The 13918-nt window shown below is 43.4% G+C and overlaps 1 protein-coding gene across 1 annotated transcript; it reads left to right on the plus strand.

The window, feature by feature from the left end:
- The first annotated feature begins 2360 nt into the window (after positions 1 to 2360).
- On the plus strand, positions 2361 to 13409 carry nuak2 (NUAK family, SNF1-like kinase, 2). Its single transcript, XM_015959867.3, has 6 exons — positions 2361 to 2767; positions 9033 to 9153; positions 9578 to 9729; positions 10648 to 10713; positions 10851 to 11103; positions 11656 to 13409. Exons 1-6 carry the CDS (start codon positions 2489 to 2491, stop codon positions 12702 to 12704), a joined length of 1920 nt encoding a protein of 639 aa, XP_015815353.3. The 5' UTR covers positions 2361 to 2488; the 3' UTR covers positions 12705 to 13409.
- The last annotated feature ends 509 nt before the right edge of the window (positions 13410 to 13918 follow it).

Here is a 13918-nt window from a genome sequence, read left to right on the forward strand (position 1 = left end):
ATTTTGATTGGCCGTTCCTGCCACCTGGGTACTTGACAGTTCTGCATTTCTGACATTGCATAAAAGAGCCTCTAGGCTGTAGTTTTACACATATTTTTTGTGTACTTACTGTAAAGATCCCCCCCGGTCCTCATGCCGGTTGCGCCCCCCCCCCCCCCCCCCCACCCAAGTCAAAAATGTGTCTGTGGTTATGCCCCTTTTGCAGCCTTGATGCGCACTTCACTTAATTGGTATTACCCACAATCCATTGCTGTGGGAGAAAAGACCCAAGAGCCTCTTTTGAAAATATGTATTTTCAAATGAATGTCGTTCATTGACAATTAACTGATGCTATGAATGTTTTAGACAAAGCAGGAGTGAATGTAAATGTATTTCAAATAATTGTTAGGTTTGTATGAAAGTTTATATGAAGTTTTTTTAAATTAGCACAGCGCAATATGAGTATTGGGATTGCGTCTTGGCAGAAAAAATTGGAGCCAACATATCTGGCACTGCAGTCTGGTTCCAGCATGTTTCCTGCATGTTTTAAATCTTGAACACAGCTGATTTGTTTAATTTAGTGATGAACCACCTCTGTAGACACTGATGAAAGCTGGGGAGACATTTCAGCTGTTAGATTAAGGTGTTAAAAAGACTAACTAAAAGCAAGGATTTAGGTTTTGCTTTCGGTTCTAATGGGGGGGGGGGGGGGGGGGGGGCTAAAAAGCAAGCCATGACTGCCTAGCCTCCCTTTAAATACAGAATAAATTTTATCACTTGAAATTTATAATTGTCAGAATTACAAAAGGTCACAGCAGGAAAGAGGAAAAACAAGCACAATGTTTTGATTTGAAATTTGTTGAAATTGTAGAACCAGTAGTGACCCGATTCCAAACAACGTACAGATGCAGAAAAATAAAAATATACTGAAACTTAGAATGAAGAGAAACAGGAAAATAATTATTTTCAGCATTCAGTCTAAATATGACAAATAGCAAACAGGCTAATATTAGTAAATGTGTTATGAATTAGAAAATCTGCGCATTTGAACAATTAACACATCTGCACTGAACTCATGCTGCTGCTAAATAATTCACAAAAAAGTCAGTTGCTATCAGCAGAAATCTGCGTTAAAAGGTTTCCTCTTTGTGAGTTTAGTTCTTTGTTTTCCAGGATTTTACAGTGTCCTGCATGAGTTACCAATCACTGCTTTATAGTGCTCATATGCAAGACTCGTCTCTGAAACGGGTCTGATCGCATGCTGTGACTGAGCACTTTGCCTGTCTGAGACTCAGCCGTCAAAAACCTTTTCTGAGATGTGGATCCTCTACCAGATAATAAATAACCATGGTGGTATGAGTAATACTATTGATCCTGGTTAAATCAGGCTCCCTTTCTGTTTCGGCCATCTAACATTTCATTAAATGTAGTAATGCAGTAAACATACGTAAACAAAGTCTCTGTCCGATGGGTTAGGGGGTCAATCGGGAATGATGTGTGAAAGAGCTTTTTAAAGCATCCTATCAGAAGGAGACTGTCTGACATCCATTAACCTGGTCTGAGCTGTTTTTCATGCTTCGTTTATTTTATGTACTATGAAATAGAATAGGATGAATAGAAGATGAAACACTGAAAATGCTTTAACTGATTATATTATAAATGAGTTGTTTTGTCTTGGTTTCATTGAACAGGTCTAAATCAGATCAATTAACCCAAATTCAAACATAAGGTGGCTTTTGCTGACCTCTAGTGGCTGAATCTGGACATATTCATATAGGATGACTAGCTACATAAACTAATACACACAACACATTCATTTTGCTATACTAAATGTTCATTAATACACAATGTCCCTCTTAAGCTGTTAAAAATGAAAATAAAGAAGAAAAATGCAAAAATTAAAGTTCCATTTCTGATTTGTACATCATTCTCAAGTTACTACAAAATAAAACGATTAATTTGTTTCCTAACCAGAATGGACACTTAGGGGCATACACATTTCTTCTAAATGCTTTCTCACCTATGTTGTGTTTCATCTGCACTCACAGCAGACTTGTAGTACAAACTGTCATTGTTGTTAGAAGAAAAAGATTACTATCTTGACACACTTTGACAAAGGTGCATTTGAAACGTGTTCAATTAAATGTGAAACTTCGTTGATTTGTCTGCCCCAAACCTTTTTCAGGAAGTACAAGGATAAGTAACATATTCAGCTCAGATCTTACTGGTTGAAGTGAGATGTGCGCTCCCGCGAAAAACAATGTCTCCGGCGCGCGACCTGAAACTCCTCCTCTGTCTGGCAGGGGGCGGGGCTTCCCTCAGTCTCCGCCCGCACGCAGAGTACCTGCAGCCCGGCTCCTCTTGCTGGCCTTAATCTTCATGTCCTCCTCACAATTTAGTCGTAGCAAGTCACTTTAATCAGGCCGGGCTGGGCGGACTCTGTCGTGATAAATGACACCCAACCGAACCTGGCGATTTTAAAATAATCAAGGTAGCTCCGGACTCAGGAATGTTGTTTACAAGCGACACCTGCTGCGACCAAAAGCACAACGAAAGTAGAGACAGTAGCGCTGTCTGCGTCGGCATGGACGGCTGGAGTCTCCCGTCTGCCGGAGGAGTTTCAGACCCTCCTTGTGGGGGATCTCCGTCCCAGGTGCCCTTGAGGAAGCATGCGGTGAAGAGGCACCACCACAAACACAACCTGAAGCACAGGTACGAGTTTCTGGAGACTCTGGGGAAAGGAACCTACGGCAAGGTGAAGAAGGCCAGGGAGAGATCCGGGAGGCTGGTAAGATACAGCTGATATTATTATTATTATTATTATTATTATTAGAAGTAGTAGTATTTCATCGTGACGACAGGTCAGCAGTCCGTTTCACGCGAGTGTTTGTGCCGCCGCTCCTCCTTGCCACCTGTTGTTTAGACCTGCGGGATTATTTTTAGTCCATCAGGTCTGTTGCCTTTTTAATCTGCGGTTTCACTTCAGTGAGAGTCATCACGTGTCGCTGGAATGTAAAAAAGATCTAAAAACAGGCTTTCTGATACGCAAGTTTATTTTAACATCATGCGTTGATAGCCCAGTCCTTTTTAATCACTAGACGCACTGAATAGCATCACATCTAAAATAATCTGAGCATTGTATTCCCACCACCTTTATCAGAGTTAAGATAAGAAGTCAAAGGAGGTTCCAATAAATGTCTTCTAGTTGTGCGATAATAGCACAAATGAGCTCCTGTGCCTGAGGAAAAATATGTGAAACTTATCAGAAAGTTGTGTTGGAATAACTGAAACTGATTTCTTCTGGGGGAAGTTCAAACCAGGAAATGTAGTCATTTTCTTTCAAAGTTTCAGAAACAAAAGTGGGAATTAAGGCTGGCCTTCCGGGTGAATTCCTGTTCCCTTTGACCCAAGGGGGAATGTGAAGCATTCATAGTAGAAAAATGTCTGAGATAAGCCCCTAAAAGGCACATAAAGGAGGTTAGACAACTTAAGACATGTGTTTTTGAAGATTATGTCCCTAAACATTGTCTGACCTTCAAGTATTTAAAAAATGTGTTTGAAGTTACACTCTTAACGCTTAGACTGGGTTGAAGATTAGAAATATTTCAGCAGAATTTACAACAATTTTAAAGAAATTAAAACTACGATTTAAAAGTGACTTTAAAATCACCTTCAATAAACTAAACCCCTCAAACTTGCCTTTTACATTTTGTGCACATTTCAAGAAATTTCACACAATTTATAATTTGCATTTAAAATTTTCCAACAGTGTGATAATAAAAAAAAATAACCCAAAGGAAACTAAAAGTACAGGCAAAGCAGAAACAAAGTCGCTCAGAGTTAAACCAGGTCAGTTACTAAAAATAAAACCCAAGTAGTTTTGTGTTGCTTATCAGATGTTTATGCTGTTTAAAAGATAAACGTCTGACGTGAGCGAAAGTGCTTCAACTCAAGGAAGTGAGTGAATTATCAGGAATTTCCCTGCCAGCATTGGCCGAAAACATGCAGGGGTACGAGTCCAGTCTTGTCCACACACCCTTCAGAGGAAACAACTGTCTGGGATTTAGATTTGGTTTCACCCTAAACTAATATCATTTATCAGAGAAATCAGCCTCTGCAGTGAGATAATCTGTAATCCGACTCAACACAGAAGTGCGCTCCATCCTGCATTATTCTCCACAGCTATTGTCTGAGTTCATATGTTTGATTGCATAACCCATTTAGGTTGGGGGCTATGCATGCATCCATGAGGGTGTTGATCCGCCACTCACTGCATAACAGTAACGCTGTTTGTGCATTCATGCACCCCCAATTAGCTACAGTCCGTCCATCCATCTTCTGAACCCGCTTTGTCCACATGGGGTCGCCGGGGGGGGGGCTATCTCCAGCAGTCGACAGGCAATCAGGCGGGGTACACCCTGGACAGAGAGCCAGTCCATCGCAGGGCAACACAGAGACACACAGGACAAACAATCATGCACGCACACACTCACACCCAAGGACAGTTCAGACAGACCAATCAACCTAACAGTCATGTTTTTGGTCTGTGGGAGGAAGCCGGAGTACCCGGAGAGAACCCACGCATGCACAGGGAGAACATGCAAACTCCATGCAGAAAGTTCCCAGGCCGGGAAGCGAACCCAAGACCAGCTCTAACCACTGCGCCACTGCGCAGCCCAATTAACTACAGTGAGGAACAAAAGTCTTTGAACACCCTGCGAATTTGCAAGTTCTCCCACAAAATCATGGAGGGGTCTGAAATTCACATTGTAAGTGCATCCCCACTGGGAGAGACAGCTTTTAAAAAAATCGGGAAATGACATTGGGTGATTTTTAAATCATGTATTTGTATTGCACTGCTGCACATAAGTATTTGAACACCTGGGAATCATCAATAATTCTGGCTCTCAAAGACCTGTCACTCTGCCTTTTAAAGAGTCCACCTCTACTCCACTTATTCGTCTAAGTTAGTAGCACCTGTCTGAGCTCCACCCCACTTGTCCACCCCACAGTCAGTCACACTCCAACTACTACCATGGCCAAGACCACAGAGCTGTAAAAAGACACCAGAGACAAACTTGTGGACCTTCACCAGGCTGAAAAGGAGTGCTGGGCAATTGAAACTAGATCAACTGTTGGAGCGATTGCTAGAAAATGGAATAGGCTAAAGACGACTGTCAGTCTTCCTCGGATGGGGGGCCCATGCAAGATCTCACCTGGTAGGGTATCTTTGATAAGAACGGTGAGGAGTCAGCTCAGAACTACACAGGAGGAGCTGGTCCATGACATGAAGAGAGCTGGGTCCACAGTTTCAAAGTTCACTGTTGGTAGAACACAACACCATCATGCATTACACGGGAGGTTTCCCTGCTCAAGTCATCACATGTCCAGGCCCGTCTGAAGTTTGCCAATGACCCTCTGGATGATTCAGAGGAGGCATGGGAGAAAGTCATGTGGTTCAGTGAGACCAAAATAGAACTTTTTGGTCTAAACTCAACTCTCCGTGTTTAGAGGAAAAAGAAGGATGTGTTGCGTCACAAGAACCCTACAGTGAAGCATGAGGGTGGAAAAATCATGCTTTGGGGGTGCCTTTCTGCCAAGAGAATGGGATGACTGCACTGCATTAAGCTGGGATCACACTGTGCGTATTTCAGCCATCACACAGGACTGCTCATGTCCCACTGTGAGAACTCCAGAAAGGTAGCAAGCACACTGTACGGCGCAAGATTTCTGTTAGCCAGAGCACACAGCGTCTCGTTCCAGCACGACACGCTACGTCATGAGCGCGCCCCGATAGCATATGTCACTAAGACTGCTAACCAAAACAAAGCGGAAAAGATTTTTTAAAAGGCCGTCGTCAACACTTCTTTTTAGAGTCAGCTCATCTACCTCAAAGACGAAGGATCATTTTTAAAACCTTTGCTTTGGCCTCAGACTCCGTCTGCAAGTCTCCTTTTCCCGTCTTCCAGCTAAACAGCAGAGCTGTCTGCTGGACATGCGCCACTTCTCATCCCCTAAAACCCACTAAACTACAGAGAAGTAACAATCCATCACACATCGCCCCAATATCTAAACTTCTGCTGTGAATTTACTCCTCATGCAGCTCCACTCCATGACAGCTCATCACACCTGGTGCTGCCACTCGGCAACAAAACGCTACTGAAAAATCCTTATCGGTTGAATGTGTGAGATTTCCACCATCAGCAAAGGGATCGCGTGTTTTTGTGTTTTACTTTTTATGCTGGTGAAGGTTCTCAGTCATCCAGGTCACGGTAATCCAAAGGGTTCAAATGAAGGCAACTGGACTTCTTCTTTTGGTTTCTTGAAAACGTTTCGGTTTTCACAAGTTATCTGATGGTCTAAAAAAGGTAGTTTCATTATTTTAAGCATAACTCTGGTTTACCTTGAGCAATTAACAAAAATGAAAATCTTTGTGTAGTTAATAATCTGCATTTTAAGCATAAATTGAAACCGAAGCTCAGAGAGGCAAAATCTTGCTGCTGCGGCGTCCCAAAGGTGTGTTTTCATTGGTCGGTTGCAGACAGGAGTTGTAGGTTTTCAAGCAGTGCTTGTAGACTGTTGGAGGCTGTCTTTGGTCCTGTGATGGCTCAAAACGATGTTGCAGAGCCATACACTGTATGTCCACAGATATGCAAATCACCCTTGCGTTCACTTTTTTTTTGGTCACGATTCTGCTCGGGAAGAGGGATTTGGCTAAGACGGCCGAAAATTGCATAGTGTGAACCGGGCATCAAGGAAATGACAATGACCCGAAGCACGGAGCCAGGATAACCAAGGAGTGGCTCTGTAAGAAGCACATCGTGGTTCAGGAGTGGCCTAGCCAGCCTCCAGACCTGAATCCAATAGAAAATCTTTGGATGAAGCTGAAACTCTGTATTGGTCAGCGACAGCCCTGAAACCTGACTGATCTAGTGTGTAGGAGTGGGCCAAAATCCCGATTGCAGTGTGTGCACAACCTTTGTTGTTTAAGATGCTGTCACTAACAAAAAACATGGGGAATGCACCTACAATGTGAATTTCAGACTCCTTCATGATTTCTAAGTGGGAGAACTTGGACAAATCACAGGGTGTTACTTATGTTCCTCGGCATACGTAAAACACTTTATAGTTTAAAAAAAGTTTTTAATTAAAAAAAGGTAAACAAATGTAGAATTTTTCAATGTTTAAATAAAAAATAAACTGCCAGGCTTTTATTTAGATCTGAATAACAAAAAGATTCATGTGTCTGAAGTGAAAGGATCTTATCCTTAAGCAGTGAGTCAGGGATTATGAGTGCAGAAGGAATTTTTATTGTTTGTTCCCAATATGAGTTGTTCATGCAGAATAAGTGTGGTTAGGCTCTGTGGCTCATATTCAGGCTCAGCAGCCTCCTTATCTTCTGTCTCATAGGAAACGTCTAACATATGCAGAATAAAAGGAAATTCCCATAGCTGTTTCATGGGTGGAAATCCTGATTCTTCATGTTTTTGTTTTCTTGTAAAGCTAGATGTGTTTTTTTTTACTTTGTGTCTTTATAAAAATGAGTAACAAGCAGTTTTAAAATCAGTTTTTTGTACCAAGTTGCACCTGAATATGACACTGTCTGAATTTTAGGCTTTAAAACTTGCATTTTTAACAGAAGAAGAAGTTTTCTCTGTTTTATTACGTAGAAATAGTTTGTGCGTTGCATTTCTGAGGCTAAAATGAAAATGGACGTTTTATAAACCAGTCATTACCGACCTTTCTCAAACCTGTTTCTTACCAATAATATTTAAAACAGGGATTAACAGGAAGACCAAGATTGGGGGAAGTGTGATCTAAAATAACATGTGATGATGGACAAACTGGCTTACTGGCAAGATAACCTCTGTTGAGTTTTTTTTTTTTGCTAAACTAAGTATTCAGAGCTGAAAGAATAAACTTGTGGGAGTTTCACGTCAGGAAATTTGACATTTTTGTTTAAAAAGGAGAATGCTTTAATCTGCAGTCCTGTTCTGTGAGTAAAACAGAAAAACAATGAATTTGTCTCACCGAGTCTGGCTAATTTTGCGTTTAATTTGTGATTTTTGTGTGTGTTTGTACAGAAAGTTAGTGTGAAATACTGAAGAAGCTAACAGCTGGGCGCCGTTAGCGTAGAGCCAACTGGCCGTAACAAAGACCGCACACACACACTGGAAGCTCCGTGTGGGTGTGAAGTCGTCACCAGTGTGATTTCAGACCGTCTTGACAGCTATGCTAACAAACACAGGAAACCACAGTTCCCAGAGTCAGGAATGATGTCTGCGCGGTGTTAAAGGCCAGCGCTGACCTCGGAGCAGCATTCTCCGACAGACGGTGACTAACAGCAGGAGGCCGTTGTCTGCCGAAAGTCGCTGCTTTACTCATTTCTGTGTCTGTAGCTTTGAGGGTCGAGAGACAGATAAAACTAGGACGTCCCACCAGCTGGGACACGACACCCGTCAAACTCGGGGTAGACTGATGACGCACTCGGCACACAGAGGAATCCCAGGCATCTGAGCTGCAAACAGACAACCCCGACATGAAAACCTGAATGCTGCCTTGTCTCTAAAACCTCCGGGCCCTGAAGAACAGACGGCAGATGATGTTTGACCTTGCGCCCTCTCTGTCCTCATCCCTTCAGAGACCAAGTTTTAGCAACAGGATTTATTTATTTATTTTTTGTTGATTAAAAAGCGGCTCGTTTAGTGATGGTTGGTGCCCATTAATCTGAATAAAATGTAAAACCAGTTTTTCACTTCTGATGATTGTTTCTAAAGTGATACGGGGCCATTTTGATTTGTGTTTCAGTGCAAAAGTAATAAATAAACCCCCAGACACATTGCTGACAGCTTCTTGAATGCACTCTGTTAATGTCCTTCAGGAGAGATAGGCTAACGGCTAGTCTGAGTGAAGCTAAGATCAAAGGGTATAGACACCCTCTTGAAATAACTCCAAAAAAAAAACAAGCAAGTTGCGGATATTACTGACAGAATTAAGAGTGTTTACAAATGGTTGAGACATTTAACACATTCCTTCCTTTTTTCCGTTTGCAGGTTGCTGTAAAGTCCATCAGAAAGGAGAAGATCAAAGACGAGCAGGACCTGGTGCACATTCGCAGAGAAATCGAGATCATGTCTTCTCTGTGTCATCCTCACATCATCTCCATATATGAAGGTACAAACTCAAGACTCTTGCCTTTGTTTTCACTACTGATTGTTCAGAAGGGACTGAAACTTTGAGCTGCACGCTCCAAGGAACGTGATGCCTGGGGAAAATACAGAGAAGGGGGAGAAAAAAACAAAGATAAACGACGTCTCAGTCAAACGGGAATTCAGAGTTTAGTCACGCACGTCTCTGTGATGAAGACCGGACGTTCGGCTACGTCGGCAGCGATAACCTGCTGTACCCCGACAGCTCTGTGAGATAACGTGCTGCTGACCCTCGTGCCCTCCGTCACGCCAGACAGGATCATCGTCAACATCAGTGTGTCTGCCAGCTGCTCGTCCCAAATCAGTCCAATCTTTATGACAATAAAGTGATACGCGTGACAGTGAGTGTGCAGTACGAAAAAGTTTTTTTTTTTTTTTTTTTTTTTCAGTTTTCGAGAATAAGGACAAAATTGTGATAGTGATGGAGTACGCCAGCCGAGGGGACCTGTACGACTACATCTGTGACAAGAAGAACCTCTCTGAGCGTGATGCCAGACACTTCTTCAGACAAGTCGTCTCTGCTGTGCACTACTGCCATCAGGTAACCGTTCGTCAGACATCAGCGTGATGCAAAGCTGTTTACAGAAGGTATATCGTACCCGTCGGGTCTTCAGCCGTTGTTTCTGTCTGCTGTGTCGATGCCTGATGGCGCGGAGCTGCACTCGTTATTTTTTCTGGGGCACGCTACAACCTAGCTGGTTACATAAGCTACATAATGGGCATCATTCACCATCCTCCTGCTGCTCTGAACTGTGAGAACGGTGCAGGGGGAAGAACAGTTAGCATTAGGGCTAAAGGCCAACTATTTCAACACATACACACGCATGGTCTCACAGTTTAATGAGGGTGTGTTTGAGCAGAACCCTCCAAACCAACAGCACACGGTTGTTTCTGGGCTGCAGAGCAGAGCAATTACATTTAGAGCTCATGTTTTAGTGCAGTCGTTCTGCACTTTGAACCGAGTATGTAAATGTTTGCTCTACAAAATGCATGAGTCTCATTGTCCGTGTCAGCTGTCTCATGTTACCTTTATAGGATTCTAATATCTTGTTAAATATTTAAGTTTCCACATAAATGCTCATCTACACCCTCATTTTAGGAGTTAAAGGTTTTGCACACCACGCTATCTTCACGGTTGCATCTTAGCTAAACACGACATAACACAACTAACCACTGCATGATCAGCCTCTCTGAAAAAAAAACTGCTGGCTTGTGAAACGCTCACTTGAGTCGAAGGTATGCCCTCCTGCAGCGTGGGGGACAATGAAATGTCGCTGACGTACTGGAAGAAATCTTCACTTTGGAAAGAATGTGCCTGTTTGACCCAGTAAAAAATGAACCGTTTATGTAAATCAGATGGTTTCATGTAAACCGATGCACTGCTGTGTGGGCGGGGTGTTTAAAAGTTATTCGTGTAATACCAAACATGAAGTTTTGTTTGATGTTTCTGTTCTTCCAGAATGGGATTGTACACAGAGACCTGAAACTGGAGAATATTTTACTAGATGCCAATAGCAATGTGAAGGTAAGACAGACACACACACACGCACACACACACACACACGCACACACACACACACACACACACACACACACACACACACACACACACACACACACACACACAGAGTAAGCGGACCCTAGAACATTTTGCTCCTGTAGATTGCAGACTTTGGGTTGTCCAACCTCTACCACGGGGACGAATTCCTGCAGACGTTCTGCGGCAGCCCTTTGTACGCCTCCCCAGAGATAGTCAATGGACGGCCATACCGTGGACCGGAAGTGGACACCTGGTCTCTCGGAGTGCTGTTGTACACGCTGGTTCACGGCACCATGCCGTTTGATGGACTCAACCACAAGATGCTGGTCCAGCAGATAAGCACAGGAAACTACCGCAAACCCAGCAGGCCTTCAGGTGAGAACTTTGGGCTGATCTTCTGTCAATACTATACAATAAAACTGACACGATGACGTTGTCCTGCTCACGTCTGTAAAGTCAGTATCTCACCAATCTGTGACTGTTGGTGACAAAGTCTCGAGGGAGTCTTGAAATGTCTGTGAGGGTTCTCAAGTTCCTTGCGTAAGTGGCAAGGTCTCACTTTTGTGTTTCAAGACAAATCTACTTTCAGTCTAATCGGAGATGTGCAAGAAAGTGAGATAGCTTCTGGGAAGGTTTGCTGACCCGAATGCGTGCCTCATGTTACCCTGCAATATGCAAAACGTTTTGCAAATGAGTTGTTTGTATTCATCCTGTGTGATTCCAGCTGGTAAATTTGAACTCACAGTTTTGCATCTCCAGCTACTCGCAGCTGATTGGCATGCTGTTTATGTTTGCAGTTCATTTAAATCTTTTGAGATATTGGTGCTTAGAGTTGGTACGATAAATTCGTCAAACCCCCATGCTAGCGTTCATATTTTATTTGTTGAGCACAACCGTAACATTTTTCTTCCTCCTGCTCTCTGACAGACGCCTGTGGACTCATCCGCTGGATGCTCATGGTGAATCCTGAACGCAGGGCCACCATAGAGGAGGTGGCTGGACACTGGTGGCTCAACTGGGGCTACCCTCAGTCCCTGCTGTGTGAGAAGAAGAGCAGTGTGGCAGAGCAGACCCCTTCATCAGTATCCCCATCAACTTCATATCCCACAGGCCTGGCTAGTGTTGCTAGCTGGCTGCGTCGTACATCCAGACCGTTACTGGAGAACGGCTCCAAGATGCGCTGCCTGCTCCGCCCTCAGGTGGGCGGAGGAGACGTGGTGCGACAGCGCTCACTGAGGAGGTCCCAAAAGGAGAACAATGTGTCCCAGACAGTAAATGAAGGAAGCACAGACTCTCGGCCCTACAAGGGCATTCTGAAGAGACGTAACAGCATGAAACAGAAGGCAGTGAATGAAGGTCCAGCTGTCGGTTCAGTGGATCCTCAGAACATTTTGGGTTTGTCTGCTTCAGCTCACACACCTTCTGCCTCTTTGTTGCCACGCAAAGGCATTTTAAAGAAGCCTTCAGAGCAAGAGTCAGGGTATTACTCCTCCTCTCCTGAAAACAGCGACTCGGGCTGGGCACCACAAACTAAAGCGTACCCCTCAGCTCCAACCTACAGGAAGGGGATCCTCAAACGTAACGGAAAGTTCTCTTCCGGCAGGCTCCAAGAGTTCGGCTCTCTGGACCAGCTAGCAGCATCTTTACCTGCAGAAAGCACCAGATCCAGACCAAGTGTGGCCATCAGTGAAGACAGCATTTTGTCCTCGGAGTCCTTTGATCAGCTGGACCTGCCAGACCATGTGATGCCTCCGACACAAATGACCAAACCAGCCAAAGCTAGCATGAAAGGCAGCGTCTCCGCAGACAACTTGTTGGACATGGGTGAAGGTGGGATTCTGCCTGATGGGATGCTGAGGCCGTGGGACTGTTATGAGTCTGGAGTGGCCGACAGTGCCTTTTCCATCAGTGACTGTGATAACGTCACAGAAACGTACAAACAGGCCGCGGTTCTACAGGGATCTGCAGTAAGCTAAGGACACAAGCTAAAAACTACTGAAGACTTGAACCAAAGTGTTTCAGGTGGGAATGCCAGCACAGGTTTGGGCTAACTTGAAGAATTCCAAGGCACCAAAAAGGGAAGAGAGGCGTTGTGTAACATCAGACTGTATTTTAGATTGTTAAACTGGATTAGACCAATTAGAACTTTTAATTGAAATAAATGAGAGTAAGAACGGGCAGGATTGATGAGAGGAATGTATCAAAATCAAAGATTCCTGGGAGAACTGAGAGGTGATTGGTTTACAGTTATTAGGATCCCACATTTGAACCAAAACAACCTCTTTCATCAGCAGCTGTAGACTAAACACCATTTGTTACTCCTGTTTAATAAGACCAGTGTTGGATTATGGATTACTTAGACAGACTGTGCAACACTTTCTGTTTAGAAACTCAGAGTCACTGGTTTCTTACAGGATGACTTGGATGTGTTGACTCATCAGAAATTCAGTTAGAAGCAAAAAAACACTGGTTTAGGATTTCCTCTCTAGAGTCACAGCTGTTATGTTTAGGGGAGATATTTCAGACACCAAAGACCACGTTTGTTTATTTCATTTGTACCGTTTTGTATTGTTATTTTTATGTAGTGCAAAACGTGCCAAGGTGATGTTTGCGTGTAATAACTTAAACCTGTTTTTGTTTTTTTAGTAACTCATAAGTTTGGATAATGACTTGAAAACAATGACTTTGACCGGTGCAACCAGCTAAACCTGCTTCTGCCTTCTACTTACTAATGCATCTGCACAGGTCGACTGACTCATTGTGGCTTGATTTCCCAGCGAGGGCGGCGACCGCTCAGTCACTGTTTGTTGAAAGTTGAACAAAAACGTGTCTCTGACGCTCGATCGTGGGAGACGAGTTAGTGGAGTTTTATAAATTTCACACTTTTTGAAGCTTGCATTATTCAAAACTATCAACAAATGCAATCTTGTGCCCTCTGAGATTACAGTTTAAGTGTGGAGCTTTATGTAACACACACACACACACACACACACACACACACATTTTGGCTAATTTTGTGGGTATAATTTGTGACTGGGAAAAGCAAATTAAGGCTGTCAAACCTTAGTAGCCATTTATTTACTCGAGCTGCAAATACAAAGTCTTTGAAAACCCTGGAAGGTAATTTTTTTTTCTTTTCAAACTGTTGGGGCACATCTAGGCTCACCAGGAACTGATTGTCTGCACATGT

This window comes from Nothobranchius furzeri, chromosome 3, assembly GCF_043380555.1.
Source record: "Nothobranchius furzeri strain GRZ-AD chromosome 3, NfurGRZ-RIMD1, whole genome shotgun sequence".
NCBI lineage: Eukaryota > Metazoa > Chordata > Actinopteri > Cyprinodontiformes > Nothobranchiidae > Nothobranchius > Nothobranchius furzeri.

What these genes read in the sequence shown, in the direction of transcription:
- nuak2 (XM_015959867.3), top strand. Translation starts at nt 2,489, where the DNA reads ATGTTGTTTACAAGCGACACCTGCTGCGACCAAAAGCACAACGAAAGT. An exon ending in GGGAGAGATCCGGGAGGCTG is followed by an intron (nt 2,768 to 9,032) that starts GTAAGATACAGC and finishes TTCCGTTTGCAG; the next exon opens with GTTGCTGTAAAGTCCATCAG. An exon ending in CAAACCCAGCAGGCCTTCAG is followed by an intron (nt 11,104 to 11,655) that starts GTGAGAACTTTG and finishes GCTCTCTGACAG; the next exon opens with ACGCCTGTGGACTCATCCGC.